General features: G+C 34.6%; 1 protein-coding gene across 1 annotated transcript in view; it reads left to right on the plus strand.

Annotated features, from left to right (window-relative positions):
- The first annotated feature begins 5,951 nt into the window (after positions 1-5,951).
- DSG1 (desmoglein 1) overlaps positions 5,952-26,213 on the plus strand; it is a 30,286-nt gene continuing 10,024 nt past the window's right edge. Inside the window, exons 1-10 of the mRNA XM_004683809.2 lie at positions 5,952-6,143; positions 14,662-14,697; positions 14,954-15,085; positions 16,212-16,367; positions 18,263-18,407; positions 19,573-19,739; positions 21,322-21,456; positions 21,751-21,936; positions 24,174-24,433; positions 25,801-25,940. Of these exons, the coding sequence (XP_004683866.1) occupies positions 6,096-6,143; positions 14,662-14,697; positions 14,954-15,085; positions 16,212-16,367; positions 18,263-18,407; positions 19,573-19,739; positions 21,322-21,456; positions 21,751-21,936; positions 24,174-24,433; positions 25,801-25,940 (1,405 nt within the window). The 5' untranslated portion in view covers positions 5,952-6,095. The remainder of the gene's footprint in view (positions 6,144-14,661; positions 14,698-14,953; positions 15,086-16,211; positions 16,368-18,262; positions 18,408-19,572; positions 19,740-21,321; positions 21,457-21,750; positions 21,937-24,173; positions 24,434-25,800; positions 25,941-26,213) is intronic.

Below are 26,213 nucleotides of genomic sequence, written 5' to 3' on the forward strand. Positions count from 1 at the left end.
GGCCAGAAGTGCAGGGGCAGTGAGAAGATTCACCACAGACAGAGTGGGGAGCAGAACAGGCAGATGGACCAAGTACACTGCTGAGGGGAGCAGCAGGCAGGTCAGGAGAGATCTGTGGAGCCATGTGGTCACCTCCTGGGTGGGGATCAAACTCATGCTGAAGTGGCCTTAGCTTCTTAGTGCTGTGCTTTAACCCACTGCGCCACCAGGGAAGGCACTTAGTTATTATAGCTTCTTGTCTTTATCTAATTTGTTATCAGAGTCATATTTTAAACTTTATGAATAATGAAAAATGTGCATCACTATTGAGAATATAGTCATCCCCAAAATTTCAAAATCTATTTCTTCCATGCAGTATCTCCCCAACTTTGAAAATTATTTCCAGTTTGCAAAGCTCATAAACACTACAGGTCTTTCCTGTAGCACATAAGTCAATGCCCCTTGTAAAAGACAAGACTGAAACTCTTGAGATCGAATCAAGTTTTTTCTAAAAGGTAGAAACTTCTTGCCTTTCCTGAAAACTAGCAGTGCCTAATACAGTTCAGGAAATATTGATGGAACTGAATTTTTAAAAATACATTTAACTGGCCCTCCCTGGTGGCGCAGCGGGTTAAAGCACTGCACTACGAAGCTAAAGCCACTTCCGCATGAGTTCGATTCCCGCCTGCCCCGGAGGAGACCACATGGCGTGGCAGACCTCTCCTGACCCGCCCGCTGCTCCCTTCAGCAGTGTACTTCGTCGATCTGCCTGTTCTGTTCCCCACTCTGTCTCTGGTGAAGTCTCTCACCGCCCCTGAGCCTCTGGCCTGTACCCCAGTTCTGTATGTACAAATAAATAAATCTTTAAAAAAAAAAAATACATTTAACAACCATTTCTGAAAAGATGAAGGAAATATTTTTACTTGTTCATAGATTATATACACAACCCAAAATGGAAAATATTCTGAACAAAAAGCAACAGTTTACTGCCAAGCAACATGTTCATATGAGCAGCAGCAGCAGAAATTCAAAATTGAAAGGTAATGGTGAAAAAATCTCAACTCTGGAGTGAATTGTATTTTATTTGCAGCAAATACCCTAAGTAATCTGGAAATCTAAATATACTACCAAAGAGTTGCAACATATGACATTTTGGAGTGGGAGGAGATGTGAAGTTACTGTGGTTTCTTGAAAAGAGGCACAACACTAGGAAAGCAATGTTTGAGACACACTGACAAATTAATATTAAAACAAATTTAAAGGGTAAGGTGCACTTACTTGTGAGGTCTGGGGATAGCAGGTAAAGAGAATCTGGGAGGAACTACAGTGGCGGAAATGAAGACAGAAAAGCAAAATGGAGACAAAAGAGGATGCAATAGTGTAACATGAGTTCATTTAGGTAAACTATAAGGAAAAGAATTGAAGCATTCTAGAAATCAGTTCTATTATTTCATAACTGTCTAATCTTTAACAGTGAAGAGTTCTCTGATTTCAATTCCTAGAAAACTCACTACGGGTCCACAAGTCATTCTGTGCACATTTCTTTTTGCACTGTGGGGAAAAGTTTCTTGTCTTTCTCATTCTAATTAAGATGGAATCACATAAGGGTATTGGACCATGGTGCATACATATTCATAAATCCAGTCCCTAATAAAGTGCAAAGCACAGAATAGGTTAACAGAGGAAAATGTTAAAAACAAACTGAGGACAATTTCTTATAACTAAAATGAAGGGCTGAGTTCATGTGTGATATCCAAAGCGTACACTACGGTAGTAGCTAATACACATCGGTCTTTAGAAAAAAGTCATCCGGAAGGCGGTAGGAATACTTTGGTTTCAGCAAGCTTGCAGCTAGTGTAGTGCTGTAAGAGTGGTTTCTAATGTGAGCATTCCCCAGTAATGAACATTCAGTAGCTGCTCTATTAGAATTATATTTTTTACTTTTTTAAAGAAGAACTAAGCCTTTTATCATCACAAATTTTGCTCATACTCTAGATCAATCTTATAGTACTTTAAGATTTACTAATATACTAATGAGTCATATTTTTTATTACAAACTATAATCTATTTTTCTAGCCCAGTAGCCAGTATAACGCTTCAGTAAAGGGCCAGTTAAGTCATTATGTAAAGCTCTGCAGGTCATATGATCTCTGCCACAACTGCCCAGTCCTGCCATTGTAGTGGGAAAGGAACCATTCACAATACATAAGAAAGTGAATATGGTCGTGCTGCAATAAAATAAATAAATAAATATTGGGCCAAATTGAGCCCATAGCTATAGTTTGCCAATCCCTACTTTACTTCATGACTTATACCTGCTATTACAAAAATTCTCTAATTTACATAAAATAGATAAACAGTACACTAATTTTTATTTAACAATTGTCATAATTTGCCTATTTATTTTATCAATTTTGTTGTTAAATTTATAAAAGAAACTTTCCTTATCATAAAATTTTATTCCTACGTAATTTAGTATATATCTTTAAAAATAGGACATCTCATTATACAACCTAATAAAATTGAGTTTCGCTAACTTTTCATATTTAAATTTAAATTTCCCCATATATCCCCAAAATTGTTTGTGTAGATAGTAAGACTCCTAGTTAATGATCAGATAGCACCTTTGATTGTTTCATTAAAAAATTATCTTTTAATCTAAAAAAGAAGCCTCCATCCCTTAGATTTTTTTAGGTTACTTGAAGAATATTTTGATTTAAATAATGTGAATAAGGCCTGGAATCAATACATGTCACAGGAATATTTATAGAGGCAATGCCAAAGTCTTACTCACATTATCCTGAACATATTTTACTCAATTTTTTCTCTATTTTTAGGGCTTATTTTTGTATTTCACCTATTTTTTTTTTGTAGACAATTTGTAGAGCCGATTAAGGTAACTTACACACAAATGAAACCAGTTGATGACATATAATATGAAAGATATTTCAAAATGTTTCTCTGAAATACACAAAGTCTATGTCCCTGACACTATATACATGAGTATAAAATTGTCAGTTACCTCAGTGAGGCTTAAGAAATTCTAGATCAACAGAATCCATCCCTTTTGGTGAAGATGCTGATTATTATCTTTTTCAAGAAGGAATTACAGTAGCCTAATCTGTGAACAGATATATAAGTATAGACACTTGGGATGACCTTCTGTAATTTGTAATGCTTTACAAAAGAGGAAAATTTTTTCCCAGAATTTTGATTCTTATGAGAAAATCTTTTCACTAGGGAAATTCCAAATTTCACAAATTTCCATGAAATGAAACCTACTGGTATGCTTGGGAAGGTTCATACTAAACAATCTTCACAGCAGGACTTTCCAGCAAAGACCAGACAGAAGACGCAATGTGTGTTGCACACATGTGTTCAACCATGTGTGAGATTATAAGTACAGGGCTTGAAGAATAATGGAGAAAATGGGACTATGTAGACAGATGAAGCTTACGTCACCAATATCTTAAGTTTAAAGTATAGTAATTAGCATTAGCAAAAAGGATTGGTAGGGAGTCAGGAAAGGGACTACACCAACAAAGAAAACAAAAGGATGGAAAATATAGGAAATCAGACAGCTGACCAGGAACTCTGAACACTACACTTTCCTCAGTTTATGGAGTAGGGTATATCTAATTAAAGAGAGTTAAACTTATAAAGAACAGAAAGAGATAAGACTAGAAGGTAGGAGACAAGAAAAGCAATGATGTTCTAACCTCTTTGCACTGAGCAATCTGGTAAACACTGGCATGTGTAGTTATTTGTGTAAATTAACTAAAGTTAAATAAAGTTATAAAATCAGTTTCTTAATCATATTAGCCACCTTTCAAATGTTTAATACCCACATAGGGCTAAATGGCTACCACATTGAATAGAACAAAGAATATTTTCATCAGAAAACTTTACTGGACAAAACTCTCCTGAGGATATTAAAGATTAAGAAAGAAAAAGGGAGGGAAGAAGGTAAATGAGAAGGGAGGGTGACTCATAAACTCTCTTTCTCACTGGGCTTCATGTTACTAGTTCTCATGCTACAGTCTAGGTAGCAGTTTCTCTGCAAATTGGGGTATACCACACCCCCTTTCCAGAAAGCTGTTGGTGAGGTTGGTGTTTGCTGAGTGCTCTAGCCAGCTGGGATTGTGGGAGTAGCGTGTTGAGTTTAGGTGGAGTCAGGGTTGGGCTTGGGGAAGGGTCATTCAGTAGATGAAGAATGCCAGGCCCAGAATTCACAGTGGATAACATACTCACTTGCTCCTGGAAAGTTACAAGAATAAGTTATTTTCTTTCTTGTGCCTAGTGACTCTTCATTCATTCATGGTCATACGGTCCTACTAATACATTGCTCACACTCAGTCACAGGTTGACACTCACCATCTAGCTTACTCAGTTTGTGAAAAACATGCCCTATCTTCTATTTTTTTTTTTTAAAGATTTATTCATTCGTACAGAACTGGGGTACAGGCCAGAGATGCGGAGGGTGAGAGGATTCACCAGAGACAGAGCGGGGTGCAGAACAGGCAGATCGACGAAGCACACTGCTGAGGGGAGCAGCGGGCGGGCCAGGAGAGGTCTGCCAGGCCATGTGGATCTCCCCCAGGGCAGGCGGGGACTGAACTCATGTGGAAGTGGCTTAAGCTTCTTTGCGCTGTGCTTTAACCCGCTGCGCCACCAGGGAGGGCCCCTATCTTCTATTTTTATTAACACAACCAATTCTTATCATAGACATTTTTATTTACTACATTATAGGCAACCTGACTCCTTCCCTCTAAGTTCCATGGTAAATAGCACAAAATTAAAATGACTATTGAGTAAATTTTGCTGAAATGACAGCATTTCCACAGGAGCAGCCTTCCTTTCTGGGACATTACTAGCATCCTCTCAACATAATCACTCTCATCTTATTTGATCACTCTGTCCAAACTGACAATTTTTAGCTCCATAGACTTCCGGTCACTTGTGATATTTATATCAGACATTGTCACATGAAAAGAAGACATTCCAAGAACACCTTCCAACCTGCCTGTTGAGAGCCACTACTTACTTCAACAAACCTCAGGGCTGCACTCAATTTCCCATTTGCATGTGTGGGCAGCCATTTCTTCAGCGTATTCCCCATGTTCTAATTGGCTCACTCTACAGATTCTTGGCTCACTGCTTGCGAATCATTGTTGACTTTTTAACCCACCTTGCCTGACGAACGGCTTTCTGTGTGTCTATTAGTATTTCAGGCACAGATTTTCATTTTATAAATTATCAAAGGATTGTAATTAATGGTTTTGATTGTTTCCTTTGTATTTGGCTTAGCGATAATTTAAATTTTGTTTCACTGCATTTGCAAAGGGAAGGCTCTCAGAGAGAAAGCAGTACCTGGGAAAAGAAGATACTCCTTTAGAGACAAAATAGAGGCTTCCCTGACTTAGGCTGGTCACACAAAGAGAATTGTGACCCATGAAGAGGATCTTCTAATTGTAAGTATCACAGACTTGCTTGTTCAAATTAATGCTTGGGGGGAAAAAAAATCCTCACTCCTAACATTAGCACATTTCTGTCTTACAAGCCACAACTTAGAAAATGACTGAATACTTCTTAACACTCACTGAAACTGAAAGTTTATAATTTTCGGTTGTGCCTAAGGGTCTGTCTGGCTATGAGCATGGGCCAAATAATTCTCTTTAAATAATAGACGCACCCAGAATCCACTAGATAGTAAGTGTAGGTGAAAAAAATCTCAAATGTATAACTCTCCATGCTTCTGATCATTTTAAATACCTGCCACTAAAAACCTTTAGTGAAAGAGTGAATCTTCCATGCGCAACTGAAAGCTACCTTTCAGCTGGAAGAAGGGCGTGTCGCGAAGATTTTACCTGAAGCAATGATGATCTTGTCAAGCATTTCAGTGAGACCAGCCCAAGTTTTTAGGGTGTGGATCTAGACTGGTTATACCTACCTTCAGTTCTTCTCCCAGAGAAGGCAGAAACACCTTAAAGCCTGCATGTAAGAACATCTACTGAGAAATTATTTTAATCAGACACCTGCTGAGTGGGGGAAAGAAAAAGAACAGAGAAGAAGAAACAAAATCCCCTTGGTCTTGGATGTAAGAGAGTCTAGCAGCGATGGACTGGAACGTCTTCAGAACAGCTGTAGTGCTGTTCATTTTCCTGGTAGGTGGATTCTGTTAAAAACCCTTCATAATCATTCTCATTGTAAACACGTGAAAACTTTTTAGACGCTGTTAGTTACTGTTACTTCTAACTTAAAGCCATTAAAAGTTTATGTTAATAACAAGGTGATTTTATGTACTAGATTTTTAAATAGTGTTTCGCTCTTTAATTGAAGACTCAAGCTCATATTAATGCATCAGTGTTAACTCATCATATCACATCTCTGACAGCCAAGTCATTGCTAAGTCATGGTGGGAAAATAATGAATTCGGGAAAGTTGTATCATAACATGTAGCATTTTGTTGTCCAAAAATCTTTCATAGGTGGTCTTTTATCACAGGTGTGGCCTGATTTTTAACCTCCATACTTTTCCATCTCTTGGTATCTTTGCACTATAATCTTTTGGATTCATAAAAAGAAAATCCATATAAGTTAAAACCAGAGTCATTTGTCTGGCCTACCTACTCAAACAATTTCATTGCTTCTAGTGTATGGTTGGGAGGGGGGTGGTCTCTTGCTAATATTGAAATCCCACACTGCTAAACTATGATTTTGTTGAGAATATATTTTAATTTTTTAAATGATGGTATGGAAGATTTATAAATGACATGGTATGTGAAGGAGTGGCTATCATTAAAGAATAAGTATAATTATTATGATACTGTTCTTACTACTAGAAAGTCAGTAAATAACTGATGTAAAGTTGTACATTTGACACAGACATGAGTAAGAAAATATTTTATGCTCCCTCCCCCATTGATATTGTTAGTTTTCTATTCTAAAGGTAAATACAAAGTGTAATACAATACTAAGTGTTAATTCAATGTTTAAATCTGAGTCTTTCACTGTAAGTTTAATGTACTCTAAAGGGCAAGTGCCAGGTAAATCACCCTCCAATTTGGCAGGATCTGGCATTGTGGTTCATATTTGTTTCTACTTGCTTAAATTTTGAACTGGATTGTTGAGTTTCTATAATAACATGTTAGGGCTTTGATTTAAGGTGGGCTGGTTAGTTTGAATTCAGTTTTTAACGAAGAGTTCATAATGGGTGAATTTAGTAATAAATAAATAAGCTGGCAGCTTTAGCCCATTTTTGTCATTAAAACATTAGCCTTATTCCAGGGGCTTTTAAATGGATCTTTAAAATCAGTTGATATTATACCTTGGATTGTGGCAGGAATTAATGAGCACAAAGTCATCTGAAATAGGAGCACTTGTGTATTATGAAATAATTTTATTTTTAATTTCATGTAACTTAGACTCCTTAAGGAGAGTTATAGTGTCATTTCATTCATATTTGTTCAGATGCTTATGAACATTCATTGAACCTCTAAGACATTTTATTTTTTATTATTATGATTACTTCTAATTAATTGCATTCTATAAAAATCCCCTTAAATCATCACTTTGGAATTAGTCATTCTTCAGTAAAATGTGTCATTTTATCAACACATGTATCCTCATTGAATTTTCTCTTCGTAGAGAGATTTATAGTCCATTGTTTTTATTTCCTAACACTGGATAAACTTTCATTTATATATGGATTATTTGTTTGTTGCTATATCTTACTTTAGAATCAACCACAAATTTCTTATAAAGTTCTAAAATTTATTTTGCAAAGAAGTTACTATATAGTGAATTTAAATGTTTCATTTTCATGACACCATAACTTTTTTCTGAAACATTTCACTTTCTAAGGTTTGGGAAATCATTATTTTTACTACTCATTTTATCAAATGAATGGATAAATGTCCTTGGGAATTATCCAACTTTTACTTTAAAATACTTTTTCCTGAAAATTAACCAGCACTATAACAAACTCATCTACTTACCTATCTAATAGTCTCACTGTGAATGTTCTCAAGAAATAAAAGTATGTAAAGTCTTTATAGTCTTCCTGCGTAAAGTCAACATGTCAATCTATATTAGGAAGCATATTTGAAGACCTTTCAGACATTTGAACTGGTGGAATTTTTGTGCAGATCTGCTTGAGAACTGGGTGTCTATCTACTTACAAGCGTGTCATGTAGTCAGTTCAATATACCTGAAGGTTTTAGATCTTGTTTAAATTAGTGGGTTAGACTCAGGAGAATCAAGCTGAAGAACCTGTTCTTATAGCGATCAAGATTACCACATGACTATCCAATTATTTAGACCAGTCTCCTGAACAGACAGTAACTCACACCTGTTATAATATTGTAGGTCAAGTAGATATTATCAATTTCCCATTTATTTTTCTTCCTCCTTTTTTTTGTTTCCATAAAGGTATTTTGTGTCAGGAAGTAAAAGAGAAGGAATAGCTTGAATATATTCTAGGCCACAGAACAAATTTACCTATGCACTAAATATAATAAATCTTTATGAATTATTGTAATAGTAGTAAAAGGTGGGAAAGTACAATGGAAACACTTAAATTTACTTATAACTTCGCAATGTTGAATTAGCCAACTCAAATCAATATCTAACTAAAGGTTCCCTTTCCTAAGAAGGGCTATTTTTGTAATTTATGCATAAAGATAAATAAACCTAACTTTATTACTAATAATGATCTGATTTCTTCGGTTTATTATACCAGTCGAAATTTCTCCCCTACCCATGGTCAATTATTTCCATTCAAAAAAAGAGCCGTCTAACCACCCAATAAACTAGCTGTGCAATGTTAACATCACTGAAATTAGTTAAGACATAGTCATTTCACAGAGTATTCCTCAGCAGTAAGGCTAACAAACATTGGAAACAACATATTTTTCATTATATAGATCATCAATTCATTTGAAAAGGTTATCTTATTCTATTTGCTTGTGGCTAAAATAAGAGAAGACCTAAAAACGAATGATGCTGACCAAATAGAAAACTAGCAAAGAGAAAATTTATACTTTCTATGTACAGATTATAGTGCTATGTGTAATAGACCTTAGTTGTTCAATATAATATCTTATAAGAAAGGGAAGCAATATTGTTTTCACCCATTCAGTAAAATTTATAAATTTTGTATAAGGGAAATCAGTTCCATTTGTGTTGCTCTTAAGTTTTATTATTTCACTGCAGATATAGGATACGTATCTTCATTCACCTTACTGAAAATCAAAAGAACAAATTTATCACAATTTAATTGGTTTAAGTTGCCACAAAGTAAAAACATTTTGCCATGCCTGAGTTAAGTAATAAGAGAAAACTATGCACTAGGAAATCCTGTCTTGATTAGTCTGAAGGCTTGACCCCTAGCAGACTATTTAGAGACAATAGTCACATATTAAATAAGGCTCACAGATCAAGAAAAAGAACACTTTAGCTGTAGTCTGAGTGCTTATTTTTTTATAACTCTTTCTCCATTATACATTCTTTAAGGCCTGAGTATCCCCATGTCCTAACAAGCATTGCTTAACATGTAAGCAGAAAGCATGCTCAGCCTTGCAGTTTTATGTTCTCATCAGTGAGGGAACACCCTTACAGAATGCTGGGTCATGTCACCCCTACTAGTTATGCCTGACATGCAAATTCCTTCACTGGTCTATGGCAGCTCAAAGCAGTTAAATGCCATCCGCTGCTGATCAATTCTTTCAATTGGTCTATGAGGGTAGTGCACAGCATTTGACATTGTCTAATGAAAACCACATGCCTGCAAATTTGTAACTACCTATTGCTCCTAAAGCCACTTGACTGTAAGTTATTTGAGGGCAGGTTCTATGTCTGACTCACTTTTGTATCTTTCACAATGCCTTGCACCAGTACAAGCTTGTCCAATAGAAGTCTTATCACATAAAGTAGAGGCAACAGAATGGAATTTTTTAAAAGATTTATTTATGCATGCATGTAAGAGCTGGGGTGCAGGTCAGAAGTATGTACCAGAGACAGAGTGGGGCCTAGAACAGGCAGATCTAGTGAAATATACTGCTGAGGGGAGCTCTGGGATGAGACAGAAGAGGGTGTGCCTTCATGTGTGTTAGTTTCCTGGCCAGGGATCAAACTCATTCTGCAATGGCTGCTGATAGCTTCATAGTGCTGCTACTTAACCCCTTGTGCCACCAGAGAGGCCCAGGGAGTAAATTTTGGAGAATTGATATGTCTCTTTCCCCTACGCTCTAAAAAGATCATCTGTACATTAAAGATGGAAACAATGACCTTGAATGACCTATACTTATTTTTATGATATAGCATTACACTTACATTTTAGTTCATAAGGCTTACCTTTATGTCTTTAAGATTAAACCCAAAACTCATAATTCAGCCTGGGATCCATATACATTAGATGTGTACTTGTCAAATAAATAAATAAGCCAATGAACAAATAAGAGAAAGTAACCTCTCAGAGTGTTGTCAATTCCAGATCGATAGCTTTTTCCTAAGTAATACAAAGGAAAGCCAAAAGAAAGGGTTTTAAAAGATTCAACTTGTTATTTTTTAACTTTATCTTCAGATGATCTTTGTGAGATATAGAACATATATTAGAACTTTCTTCTTTATAAAAACTGTCAAGTGATTGCAGAGGGCCACGTCTCAATTACATAATACATAGGTTTTTCTTATAAAAATTACTCCTTATATTTTATTACATGTAAAGAAACATAAAGCTCAATATCAAAGGAAAAATTTTTAAAATGACTAGAAGTAGTTAATCATTGAAATTAACATACAATTTTATGTCTTGTGCTTTTTTAAATATGTAGATTGACTCTTAAAAGACAGCTAAACAGGACTTGTTGAGGTTGCATTTCAAGTGAATTTTTCACTGCTTGCTTAGAAATTTTCAGTTAGAAAGAGCACTAGTCTCACAGAGGGATGAGGAAACTGAAGCACAGAATGACGAGGTAGCTCATGCTCCTGCCCACAGCCAGTCACCTGAAGGTGAAATATATTCACTATATATTCTAATATATGGTCCATCACAGAGTGTATGTATTCCCAACTTATTTTCTTCATCTCCATTCTCACAATCCATTGATTTAACCTCAACATTTCCTCCCTTCCTTATCCTTTTGTCTTCAAAGTCCTTTCTTTTCTACCCACACCCTCCTATTTGTATCTGAAGGCCTCCATCAAGTACTTGTTTCTTTAACCTTTCCTCTTTCAAATCAAAATCCCCTACTTCCTTCTTTCTCGACCTTCAAAAATCCCTGAAAAACTCCAGATCTCCTCCTAAAATACCTCCTTAGATATGGCATCTAAGCCTACTATCACAGCTTTCTTTTTCATAACCAAATTATTTGCAAAAGGCACATTTTTAATGTCTCATTCCCCTCTATCCAATCCCCAATCCCTTAATCCTTAATTTTATTCCCCAGAATTTCTGTCAGAAAGAAACTGTTCTATTCAGCTGAGGTAAAGAGACGCATTCGCCTGAGGTGACAGAATAACTTAGGATTTCCTCATGATTCAGTCTGACCAAAATTTTTTTTAATGTCATCTGCAACTTGGTCACATCTCACCTATTTCTTTAGCCATCCTATCTATCTCATTCTTGGTTTCTTGGTCTTTGTCATTATCCCCCATTATATAAAGGTTGGCACTCCATAGTTTCATTCTCTGCCACAGTTGTTTATTTGCTATAGCCTGTATTTTAGGGATTTCAAATTCTCCCATGATTACAACCATCCCATTTGAGCAGACAACCCTCAGATCTATGTTTCAGGCCCAAACTGCTCAAGGTGCTGACACATGTTGCAAACTGCTGGACATTCCTCTGGCGTCTCAAATTCAATGTGTTCAAACCCACTAAAGTTCTGCCACTGCTTGCTCCCAATCTCATAATTTAAAACTACTGTCACATGAGATTCTTCCCTCCCTTGACTCCTGTATCTCACTTCTTCTTAAGCCCTCACAGTGATCTTGTCTTTGAGCTCCTCACTCTGTTCTTACTACCACTTCTCCAGTTCAGCTCATCCTCAGCTCCATCCTGATTTAACGCCCAAGACCCAAATCTCTGTGGCCTGTAATTGCGGTTTCTTCCTACCGTTTCCACCAATTGATCAAGATAGAGTAATTTTTTAAGCCCACAATTTTATATCATTCCCATGCACACAGGAATTTGATGTGAGGACTGGAATGGGAACTGTATATAATTTAGTCTACTCCTGTCATTTTCCCAAGGAGAAAACAAAAGTTCAGAGAATGTAGGAGTACATTTAAAGTGTTGACTCTAACAAGTGCTCTTTTGATCTCATTATTTTACCTTTGAAAGTTCAAGGCTTTGTTTCAGAGCTTATTTTAGACTCTGAACATAAGATAATAAGGTTATATCAACATAACATATTCTTAAACAGACTTGGCAGTTTTTTTAATGACTGATTCAACTGAGAGTCTGACACTATGGTGAAACCTACTTGGTCTTCTGCCTAAATTACCTCTCATGGGAAAAAGAATGACGGAGCTTCATAAAGTTGGAAGATTTCTTAGTCACCTGGATTCCTTTTCCAAAACAAACAGCAGGCCCTGGCACTTTGGTGTGGTGAGGGAAGTTAGAAGGTCATAACAGGTGCGTACATGGGTAGCTTCCAAACAGACAGCAGGCATCCCCACAATTCTGTCCCACACCCACAAACGAGGGAGAAAAACGTGTTCTTGAGTACACAGGTGGCAAAGCAGTACATGTTTGCATTAAAAGTGTTTCACTTCTGTGCACAGGAGGGACCCACAATAACATTCAATTGCTTGTCCAATCCTTTGGGCCATTTACTTTTCTTTCATCCTCTGAGTATTACTATTATTGTGTCCTTTTTCTTATGTAGAAGCATTCCTGATCATAAGGATGATATGCAATTAGGTTAAAATAAAAATTTTTCTGAATCTTCACACTTATAATGTCAATTCCTTGTCAATTCCTGTTTTATTAGTAGTTTCCTTGGAATAGGTTATCTTATAGGTTATTGTAAAGCCCACAACTCAAGAGCAAATTTATCCTCACTGGTGTTGGACTTTATTAGCCATAAATTAATATCAAAGTTCAATTTCTTTATGTGTAAAGTGAAAATAATTAATGTATTGACCACATATACTTGTGAAGTTTGAATACATAGATTCTTTGAAATATACCTGATTATCATTGAATGAATTGTAACAGTGACAATTATAAAGATTCTTTGAAATATACCTGATTATCATTGAATGAATTGTAACAGTGACAATTATAAAGATTAACATGAGTATATAATTCCCATGAGGCAAATATCATCTATTCATACTATGCATATTACATATATTTTCCTGAATTACCAATTGTGGCAATTTTATAAATACAGGTAGTTGGAGATGAAATGTTATTTTATTCAATGGTAAGTTTGAAAATAACTGCCAAAGGAATTTTCAAATTATTCTTAAGATTATCTTCTAATGTAAACTATAAATTTGTTTTTAGACACAGATAAACTCTAATTGTGTCAACAATTTTCATATTTAGCAACTCTAAAGAAACTCAGTTGGAAGCTGAAGAAACTCAATTAGACATTGAAAGTTTCTTATGTGGGCAGAAATAAAACTTAAGGATTTACATCATCTATCATCAACTCTAGGTATAGTTTGAAAGTTAAGAATTTGAAACTAGCCTTCAAATCCACACCTAATTTTTCAGGTAGTTGTTATACATCTTTTGTACATTGGTGTATTAAAGTTAATGTATAAGTGTGCTTTTGGAAATGCATTTGGGCTTTAGAAAAAATGGTTTAAATTACCCTGACTTATCAATACAAACCTGTGACAAGGTCAAGCTGAAACTAGGTAGAGCTCTGCTTGACTGGCTCCTTTGTTTGATAAGGAACCTGCTTACTACAGGGAATACACCAAGAGAAGTTGCTAGCCACAACAATTTGCCCCCATGCTCCTGCAATTTCTTTTCCTTGACATCAAAATATACATTTATACCACCTATTTTTTCTAGTACAATAACTCATCAAGTGTAAACCAGTGCTCACACAGAGGAAATGCATTGCTTTTTTTTTTAATTTTAAGAGTTTTGATTCTCACATTGCAAAGGGAATTTTAAAAATCATCATAAAAGATTTAAAAACTTAGCAAATCCTCCATTTAGAAATGTGAGATACTTTCTGCTTCATTTCCTTTCTTAACTCCAAAACATTTTTTTTCTATTTCTGTGTCTTGTCAGATCTGTAAATTATAGTCAGGTGCTTTTAGCATGATAACTTTTTGTTGAATATCACTAGCTGGCATCAGGCACACATTATACTAAAAGGGTTAAAGTACTAAAAGCTCTCAGAACTTATTCTCTCCCGGTTCTAGTAACTGAAATCCTAACTCATAAGATTACAAGTATCTGTACAGGCAAAAGATGAAAAAAAAATATTAATGAAGCACAAAATTGAAGGTAAAAACCCAAAAAGTAAAGGAATCCTTAGCATCCTAATAAACTTGAAAGGTAAACCAGAAAGATAAAGCACCTGCCTCTGCTTTTTTAAATTAATACTAATGACTCATAATACTTATTGTTTGATTTTTAAACAACAGGATAATATGAATTATAAAGCATTCAATTAAAAATTAATCACTATGATTGTTTTCTTTTTTATAGGTGGTGGTGGAAGTTAACAGTGAATTTCGAGTCCAGGTAATATAGAGCAAATTCATTTTTTTCCAAAATAAAAATTTAAAAATGATTTGGGAGTAACAACATAGTTTCCAAAGAAAACTCATGTTTCTAAGTACAGTTGGTGCTACGCTAAAATATATAGATTGTCAAAATTATCAGCTTTGCCAATTAAATATCCTCTCTGACATTACAATTATCCCTTTTCTAAAATCCTTGTTGGAATGTGAATTATGAGTTAAAGTCAGATAGTATTACTTTCTCTTCCCCACTCAAGGTAAGAGATTACAGTGCTAAAAATGGCACCATCAAGTGGTACACAGTCAGAAGACAAAAACGGGAATGGATCAAGTTTGCTGCAGCCTGTCGTGAAGGGGAAGACAACTCAAAACGGAACCCGATTGCCAAAGTGAGTACCACCCCCCAAGCATACAATCAAACATCAGGACAGATGTGGTTAAAGTCTCAAAAGAATCTGTGTGTCAGATTTTCATTAGCCTATCTCACTGAGAAGTTAGGACTCAGATTATGAAAATGGAAGGCATTAAGAGGACAGATGAAGCACTCAGGTAAGCATTGCCACACTTCAGAGAAATCAATACATAAGACCATGTGTTATCCCAAATGTTAGATGAAAAAACATAAAGTATTTAATACTCAAATCATTCAGAGCACAGTGTTTATATTCAAATTCAAATTTTTCAAATTGAATTCCTACTTTTGGTTCTTTTATAATCATTCAAAAAAACGTCTCACACTCTTTTCCTTTCATTTTCCCTTAGTTTCCTTGGTACATATACACCGGACATATACCTTGCGCGTGCACACACACACACACACACACACCCTCAGAAATAAATCCACTTACTCAGAGGCCTGCTCATATACTAATGTAAATATATACAATTATATACTAATATATATACAAATATATGTATACAGACACACATACAAATATACACAGATATTCACAGAGACTCTCCAGTATGATTTGCTTATTATAGTCATTTTAGTTCAAAGCCCTTTTTCTATAATCATTCATTTGGAATGATTTCCTCACTTTTTTGCTAATATGTTCTTCCCATTTTCAGTATTAAGAACTTCTACAGTTTCAGATAATTCCTGTTACCTATATAAATTCACTTTCAAAATTTCTTTTAAAACTTTTCACATTGGTAAACTCCCAAAAAGGTAAAATGTTCCACATTTATCCCCAGTGCTAACACAGAAACTAAAAAGAAAATGATCAGTTGTACATGCTGGATGAAAGAATGAATGAATCAATGATGACAATATAGACTTCAATTAAGGTGATTACTAACTTCTTAGGGTAATTTTTTTTATTATGTGGTAGAAACAGAAATTGAATTTCTATTTGAAAACACTGGAGCTATAGTTATTCCATTTATCTAAGAAAATAATTCTCTACTTCCAGCTTTTCCTGAAAGTGAAAGAAATTCTTAAGAAAACTATTGCATAATAAACATAACACTCTTTATTTGCTCTTTGTAATTTCACTTGTACTCTTTCCACAGATTCATTCAGACTGTGCTGCAAACCAGCAGGTTACATACCGTATCTCTGGAGTAGGAATTGATCAGCCACCTTATGGGATCTTCATCGTTAATCAAAAAACTGGTGAAATTAATATCACATCCATAGTTGATCGAGAAGTCACGCCTTACTTTATTGTAAGTGGGCTCCATATAAAATTCTCTATGTTCTGGCCAAACTATTTTTGGAATATCTTAAACTCAGATCACATTTGAGTTTTTAAATTTAATTATTTTTTAAATGAGGTAATGGCTCTAAGATTCAAAATTCTCAATATTAGCTATTTTTGTTGTCTCTTAATCATGAGCAGCACAAAGTTTAGCAAAGGAGTGCTTCACTTGAGTTACTTTGCAAATTTGTTAGCTTCTAGTCTTGCTCACCCCATTGGTGAGCTAGCGTGTTCAGATGGCAGATGGTGTTTCTAGACCTATTAAGGGAGCCTTTTTTGAGTGAATATAGTTTACTATAAATTCACATGACTCAAACGTAAGTGAGTTCAGAATATGCCTTGAAAATACTTATTTATCTTTAACAAAACTCACTCCATTCTTTACAGGAGCTGTGACAATGCTTAAACATGTTCTTTTTTTAAACCTTCAATTTCACTTCCACTGTAAGCAGCTGACCTTATGACAAACTTCATTAAGTTATAGTCCCTCCATCACAAACTTTCTCAATTAATTCTTTTCCCCTCTTACTCAGAAATGTTCTGTATTAAATCCATAATAAGCACAACCGATTTTCTGCTTTTTTTCCAAAGCCTGTCCCAAAGATATCTATTGTCACATAATTACCTATTTTTTCAAGCACCTTATTCCATCAACTTTATCTCTTTCATTTTTCTTTGCCAGCTCCATTAGCTGTTTCCATTTCTATCTCTTATAGTCAACATTTGTTAATACTCAGAAACAAATATAAACCAAAATAAGTAAAAGTTGGTAACTTACATCTGAAGAGATGGGATCCTATATTTCTGAATCACATGCAGAGCTGTAAAACAGTGTTAATGTAATAATAAATAACTCTAAAGAAAAAGTTTCCTTTATTTTGTTACTTCTGCTGTCAAAACCTGATCAAATCTCCAAAATGCCTTGAAGCAATAATTTGTCCTTGCTACTTTCACTCATACTCCTAGTTCTTATTCCTAAAACTGGTTTAATTCCCTAGCCTTCTGTTCCAGATATATATTCCTGCTTTATCTCTCACAAATTCTAAACCAGCATCCCAGCCTATTAACTTTCCTCAAAAACAATGATTCTTACATGTAATACACCTAATAGGTAAAACAGTACATTGTATACTTACACACTCTTCAAGTGTAATTAATAACAATATACAAATGCCACATAAGCACTGCATAGCTTATATTTTTGAAGCTCTGTTTCCTGCATCTTCAACCACTCAATAATTCCTATTCCTAATTTAAAACAAATGGCTTTCATCACTCTCTTCACATTAATCGCTTTGCTTGAACATCCTGATAACTCCCTGCTCTACCTGTTGAAATTCTCTTAAGGTATATCTCAATTATTGCATCCTCTTCTGTGAACATAGTGCTTTGTTCATATAATGTATCATGTTTCCTTCTCTCAAATTAATTAATTAATTTTATTAAAGGTTTATTTATTTATGCATACAAGAACTGGGATACAGGTCATAGGTGGGTGGGTGAAATGATTCCCCAGAGACAAAGTGGGAAGCAGAACAGGCAGATAGACTGAAATACACTGCTGAGGGGAGCAGCGGGTGGGTCAGGAGAGGTCTGCTGCACCATGTGGGTCACCTCTCTGGGCAGGGATCGAACTCACACTGCAGAGGCTGTAGAAAACTCCATAGAGCTGGGCCTTACCCCATTGCACCACCAGGAAGGGCCCTCCCTTTAATATTAGAAGTACTTGATTGTGCCAACATTTTAGTAGGAAATAATATCTTACTTTTCTTTTAGTTACCCACAGTGCCTAATTGAATTCCTCAGGTAAGAACATAATAAATATGTGTTGCACCATATCATTATTCCTCTTTTCTTTCCTAGATCTATTGCCGGGCTCTAAATTCACAGGGACAAGATTTAGAGAGGCCTCTGGAGCTCAGAGTCAGGGTTTTGGATATAAATGACAATCCTCCAGTATTTTCTATGTCTACTTTTGTAGGACAAATAGAAGAAAATTCTAATGCAAGTAAGTAATCACTTTATTATATAAATAATATACTACATACTGACTTCAGATTCATTCTTTTTATTTGTTTTAAAGATTTATTTATTTATGCATACAGAACTGGGGTACAAACCAGAGCTGTAGGGGCAGTGAGAGGCTTCACCAGTGACAGAGTGGAGAGCAGAACAGGCAGACTGACGAAGTACAGTAATGAGGGAAGCAGCAGGCGAGACAGGGGAAGTCTGCGGCGCCATGTGGATCACTTTCAGGGCTGGGGATCGAGCTTGCAACAGCTAGTTTGCAGTGCTGCGTCCTAACTCTTGTGCCTCAAGCTCATTTTTAATAGCCAGGCAGCTAGAGGCTAAACTATCAGGAATTTAAAAGCGTGTAGAAAAATATGCAGGAGAGAAAAGCATGAGGGAGGCTCCATAGTGACTCCAGCTGAGGAAGCAACTCCCATCAGTCATACACAAGGATCACCTCATGCTACGCTCATACCACCTTGTAGTAGATTCCACAAGGGGACTCCGCATGGTGGCAGGGTCATCTCTATGAGCACTGGCAGCTTTACACACTCCCTAATGTCCTTCATCGAAACTACTTATAAGACTAATGGGAAAGATGAGGGATATGGCCAAATATGTATGTAAACCAGCATCTCTTTAACCCAACTAGTTGCCTGGAACTCCACTAGGGAACACACAAAAAAAGAACAACAACATTTATTTCTTGAGAGTGCATTACTTAATAGGAAATTACATCATTTTCTTTCATTTAACTGTTTCATTCTCCTGTGAATTCCATGAAGATGGTATTATGATAATCCTATTGAGGTGGAAACTGAAGCCAAAACTATAAACCTAGAATGTGCTATAGTTGGGAAAGATTCATTCTGGTTTTACTATCAGTTTTTTTCCATCACAGAAACCTTAAAAAATTATACTAAAATGCAAAATGAAAACTCAGAATAACACATTTATTTTTATACTATATTTAGGCCCCTGGTAAATCATGATCTTTCTGTTAGAACAAAGGTATAAAAAGTGGCTAAAATATTCAGTAATTGAAGAAGTAGAAAGGGCAAATGATACAGTACACATTCTGCAGAAAACTAACCCTCATACTTCCTGGCAGAGCAATATGTATGTTGTTATATAACAAACAATCAATTTTCCTTTATTTCTAGATACCCTAGTGATGGTACTCAATGCTACTGATGCAGATGAACCAAATAATTTGAACTCCAAAATAGCCTTCAAGATCATAAGCCAGCAACCTTCTGATTCACCAATGTTTATTATCAACAGATATACCGGGGAACTTCGAACAATGAATAATTTTCTGGACAGGGAGGTAATTTCTCTTTTTTTTTTTTAAATCACATTTTAGTCTTAAAAGGAATTGATTCTGAAGGCAAGAGTACATAAGAAAGAAAAAGGAAAAGGAAACTATTTTAAAATTTTTGATTACATAATTTTTTCACATGATACAGCTGAAAACTTGTCTTTAAATTTTAAAAAGGGGATTCTTCAAACATATTTTACACTGTCAGTTTTCATTTAATTTTACTATCATATTCACCTCAATTTAAGAAAGCCATTCTGAGGGTATGTCAAGTTTTCATAAGGAGGAGGCAAAATTTCAATTTTTCAAAAGCATGTTTTATAATGAAACAAATATGTAAAAATTTGTCATTTTATCCCAACCTTGGCTCTTCGCTGTGTGTGTAAACATGACAGAAACTCAAAAAATCATACAAGCTGAGAAACTTGCTCATCGTTCTTTAACCTGCCATGTCTTAGATTTATTTGACAAATAAACTCTTTTCTTTAATCCTTTATCTACCTACTAGCCACCACTAATTACTTTAGAAGTATCATAATGATGGATAGAAATCAATAAAACCCAGACTAATCTTTCCATTCAATAAATAATAATGATAATAATTGTTTAAAAATTGTAATCGACATTATATGGTTTCTAGCATGCTTTGAGGTTCCGTGAATATGAACTGTTTCATTATTTTTAAAATTTAGTTAGTGTGTAACTACTTACTCTGTATATATTTTAGATATGTATGCTAAATTTTAATTTTAATTTTATGATTGTTTTAAAATGGCAAATGTTTTAAAGTCCCTCTAGTGACTCCCAGGTTTAAGGAAAATCAGATTAGTTTCTACTCTCAATGACTCAAGTGTCATAAGTTTCTAGGTTAATCAGATCTCCTTTATTTCTTATTAAAAAGTTACCAAGAGAAGGAAGTAACTGTTTAGTTTTTTCCTTCTCAAGCTTTCTTAAAGGGTCTAATCTGACTCCTTCAGTCAAAAGAATTTGGATAGTGAAGATTCTACAGAGCAAAAAAAACTCTGTAGTCACTGGGAAGATAGCCTTAACCTGGAGTCTTTACCTCAGATGTCTGTTAACTATAAACCCCTTAAACTTATGCCCACAATTTTGAATAAGGATACATAAATAATTGTATCTGGGAAAGATTTCAGAGTTTTTGCCAGCTTCTAAAAACATAAAACTATTGAGTAGAATTAAAATAAACTCATCATCACCTATTCAACTGCTATAATCCATTGCTGTAACTTTGGGCAAGTGCAAACCATTTGTTGACTCTTTTTCCACACCCAGAGGCTGATTATTTAGGGTTTGAAAGGTTCATGCCGTAAATCCTTGATAAATCTTAACCTCTCTCCCCTCATCATTTGGTCAGTTTCACCCGTTATAATCTTTTTCAATCCTTAAAAATAACAAGGGATGAAAACTTCCATACCAACTTACATAACATTTGTAGAATTTTAAAATCCCTAAGAGCAAATATGTTGTTCTTGTTTCCATCATAGATTTATTTAAGTGTTGAGATAAAAAATCCAAAAGAACTTTGCATGAAATGGAGTAAAGAATGTATGTTTATAATGTGTATTTTCAGCAATACAGCCAATATAGTCTCTCTGTAAGAGGCTCAGACAGAGATGGCGGGGCAGATGGCATGTCAGCAGAGTGTGAATGCAGCATTAAAATCCTTGATGTCAACGATAACATCCCATACATGGAACATTCTTCTGTAAGTGTCTGTATTAAAATGAGTAACTTAAAATTCATTACATTCTAGCATTAGCAAAAACAACTCTATTTATTAGGTGTACATATTATCTTTAGTTACATATAACCAAATATAACCATCTACTTTTTGTGTAGTTTATATACTATGTAGGAAAATAGCATATTTAAATAATGAAAAGTGAGATTATAAAAGTCCTACTTCTAAATAAAGAATAGCTCTAAACATTCTAGTGTAAGCCTAGCATAGCTTTTTTTTAGCTCGCAGTTTGTGTTAATACTTTTTTACTTGTTTCAGTATGACATAACTATAGAAGAAAATGCTCTATATCCAGACTTACTCCAAATTAGAATCATCGATTTGGATGAAGAATACTCAGCTAACTGGATGGGAATGATTTTCTTTATCTCTGGAAACGAGGGAAATTGGTTTGAAATAGAAATGAATGAAAGAACAAATGTGGGGACTTTAAAGGTCGTGAAGGTATGGTATAATTACCTTAAACATTTTATTGTTTGGTCTTTTGTTGACTTTTTAAGCTTAAAATAAAATGATATTAATATTTCAAAATTTGACGGAGTGAAAAAATCAAAAGTACTATATTGTAACATGATATCTGATAGCATTTTATAGAAAAGTTTATTTTAGCTTCCTACTTCTGTCATTACACAAAGCAAGGATAGAACTTTAACATGATACTCCTTTCTGTCAAGACCATATTCCCTCGCAGATCACACATAGATCATACAATGCTTTCAACCAGAAGCGATAGCATTTTTAAACATATGTCTTACTTTGTGTTTACAATAAAGTATGATTAATCCCTAAGGTTTTGTTTTAGATGTTTTGACAATATTTTTAAAGCAGATTCAACATGGATTTTATGTGTATTTATGTCAATACGTATATCATCATTATACATAAATATTCATCAGGTGAAAGTTGTTTATTCCTCTGGAGGGCTTTTATCAGATTACTGTGATTGGAGAACTTTCACATTCCCATTTCACTGTGGCTGCTGGCCAACAGCTATTATAATCATGAATAGACTAGAGATTTGGTCCAAATCAGAGAAATTTGGTTTCAAACACCGAATTTTCTTTTATTCCTCTCAATATCAATGATTCACCACATTTACCTGCAACAGAATTTCCTCTGCAATGGCTGGTGTGGAGGCCAATGAAGGGGGAAGTATCTGATTTCTAAGGAACTGACAGTGAAGGTCTGCCTTATGCTATAAAACTTGTTTAGTCTATTGCTAAGTCTGCATGAATTGCAATTGGATTGTATAGGATGCGTGCAATCAGTACATTTCAAGGTCAGATATAATCCCCCTTTAGCAGTTGCTTCTTCAGAAAAGCCATAGGAAATAAACCCTGAAGGAATTTGATTCCTATGGGAATGGGGATCATGTGTCATAATTTTTTATAAACTGAGAACATGTCTATAGCTTCCATGTACTGAGGTGGGTGCACATGATTTAGTCTATTCCCTCATGCAATATCTGAAAATGAGATTATATGTACACATGCAGATAAAAATACAGTGAGGTTTAGACAGAACACATGACCAGTTCGAGTTCTCATAGCTAGTAAGGGTGCATTCAAACTTAAGTTTCTCTAGCTGTTAAGTTAATACCCTTCCTACTATACTAAGATTATATGCTTTGGAAATTGTCCTACTCTATTATACCCCAAACTACTTTTTTAGATAATAAGCCTTTCCTCAATCTGTAGTGTGAAGATTTGTATCTCTATCCATAAAATGTAATGGTGTTGATTTTTCTCCCAGACATGGCATCATTCCTTTGCTACAATTACTTATAGGTAATATGTGTACCTATATATTATATATATTATTATATATTATAGGTAATATAGGTAATCATGTATATATATATAAAATACATATATAATCATGTATATATATAAAATACATACATATATATATAATACATGATTTTATAGCCATTCTGAAAATTACAACAAAAGCCAAAATGAGGACACAATTTTACATTTTTAGCTAACTAGAGAGCTCTGTGTGTGAAATGATGGCCATCTAATTACTCTCATGTGAATACTTTGAAAAATACTTGGTAGTTGGGCATAATGCATAGTTGTTTGTACATTTTATTAATAATGGACATTAACACCATTTTTCATAGTGAAAGTGATTACTTGATTATTTTATAATGAGAAATGAACTTTTGCAGAAAATGTTGAAAATATAAGCATTTTCTTTTATGATTTATATATAACATTCTATTACCTGACTTATTTGAAAGACGTTGCCTTTATAGAAATGTCCGTAAGTAGTTCTTTGTAGGTAAAACAAGTCAAATGATTGCAACTACAATGTAGTTCGCTCATACTTGCCATAAATAGACTTACTTTCTGAGAAATATTAAATGATAGAAACTAACATAAATGTATTTGTACTATACAACGCATGGATTTGACGTCTGTTATTCTCAATTTTTAATTTGCTTAGTTGACAATTAGAGCCCATGTCATACATTTCCAACTTTTCAACCACTAGTCATAGACACTTGGATGTTTTTCTTACTATATTTTCATGTGTTTGTAAGAATGAATGATAGAGTAAACTATAGATTTATATATGAGATATAGAGTACTTATTTTTGTTATTCTCAATGAATTTCTCTTTCTCCTGGAATGTTTTTCTTCTTATAGTAAAAATATTTCACTCTTATTTTCTAGGCCCTAGATTTTGAAGCCGTAAACAATCTGCAACTTAGCCTTGGTGTTAGAAATAAAGCTGAATTTCATCAATCAATTATGTCTCAATATAAACTCACAGCAACTTCAGTCTCTGTGAAAGTGAAAAATGTAATCGAAGGCCCGGTGTTCCGCCCAGGTTCAAAGACATATGTAGTAAATAGAAATATGGGGAAAAATTATAAATTGGGAGACTTTGTAGCTATTGATCAAGACACAAATCAGCCTTCAACAACTGTTCGGTAAGACTGGCATTTTCCAACTAATTTTCAACAAATAGTGAACTTCAGTTCATGTTGATTTTAAATATTTTAAGCATCTCAAAGTACTTTTCATTCTCTTTTTAAAACATCATTCAAAATAAAAAGTTCTAACTGCTGAACTGGCACTAAATTTAGAGTGCTTAATAGAACATTAAATTGTGTGCAAAATGTAAGATACAAAGATGTAAAATGTGAAAACATAGTCTTAAAAGTTTGGCATTCCTGCATTATATATTTATATATTTTAGTGACCAGTTCACTGGCTATTCCTCCTGGAAGAATATGTAGGCTGACTTTCCATTGCAAGTTTGCTCATATTGAAATCTGTGTGACTTCATTAATTTCAATTGCTTTCTTCAGCTTGTCCAACACTATTTAATGTTGGTGTAAGAAACTGCCTCTATGGTTAAGAAATTGCCTCTATTAGGGAAAAATAATGCTATTTCCTCTTGATTATGAAAAACTGTGAGTATATGCACACATACATTTTACACAGATGCTTGTGATAAAAAATACTGGAGATCAAGGTGGGGGAATGGGAAGATTTCACAGATGAGTTCTGTAAAGTTCTCTATTTTCTCCTTACACAGAATACTTCTTTTAGAGTTCTTGTCATACTGTTCCTTCATTGCTGTTCAATACTTGATCCCCACAGACATGAAATCAGAATGGACTATACCTCCCCCACCTGCTCTCAGTTTTATTCCCTCCCTTAGTACAATAGCTGAAATAGTTATCAAACCAATACAGATACATAAATATAAAAGAAACTGTTAGTCAAAGAAGAGCTAAGAAAGGGAACAGAAAGTAAGATAGAGGCACCAGTCAAAGGCATAATATGAAATCCAAAAGAACCTCTGTAAAGTCATTGGCTATATGGAGTGTAAAAGTGCAGTTAGGGAGAAAATGAAGCAGGCTGATAACTTAATTGGTAAGAGAACAATTTGGAACTTAACAACCACTCAGCAATTCCCATAACCTGCGTCTTCCATGATGGTTCTGTTGATTTGATTTCATCTGATTTGGAGATCAAAATAAAAGCATGGAAGGATTATTCTGATAGCCAAGTAGGTTTTAGAGGCATCCCATCAGAAATGGCTCCTCAGTATTTTTTTTCTTGTCATTATCTTATTGTTATCCTTTAATTCTATCTATTTCTCAGTGTTCTCAAGAAACTAAGACTGCACTAAGAAGTATTGTCACTAGTCATTAGAAACAATATTCATATAAAACATAGATTCATATAAAACGCAGATTCATATGGAATCTATGTTCCATAATTAAAGTTGTTCCTCTTTTTAAAAAGTTAACTGCTATTAAATTATACTGTTTTCTTTCAAATATAGATATGTCATGGGAAATAATCCAGGTGGTCTGCTAGATATAGATTCAAGAACAGGAATAATTACTTTGAGAAATAGAGTTACCAGGCAACAATATGAAATGCTAAATGGAAGATACCAAGGAACAATTCTTTCAATAGATGGTAAGCAGCCAACTTCACTTCTTTTCTAAAGAAAGTTTTGTATATGCTCAGATTTAAAAATTTTTAACTAATATATTTTGCAATAACCCTTCTTTCAACAAAAGTTTCCTACTGAGTATTATAGAACCAAAACTTTAATAATATGAGGGGCAATGGAACTTGGTGCTAAACCAATGAGTCCTGGAACAAGACTGCATTTGTATCCCATACCATCACTGATCACTTACTAGTGCTGGGATTTTAGAGACGCTTAGCTTCTCTTCACTGTATTTG

The sequence above is a fragment of the Condylura cristata genome, unplaced genomic scaffold (genome assembly GCF_000260355.1).
Source record: "Condylura cristata isolate star-nosed mole 26May11 unplaced genomic scaffold, ConCri1.0 scaffold00016, whole genome shotgun sequence".
In the NCBI taxonomy this organism is placed as follows: domain Eukaryota; kingdom Metazoa; phylum Chordata; class Mammalia; order Eulipotyphla; family Talpidae; genus Condylura; species Condylura cristata.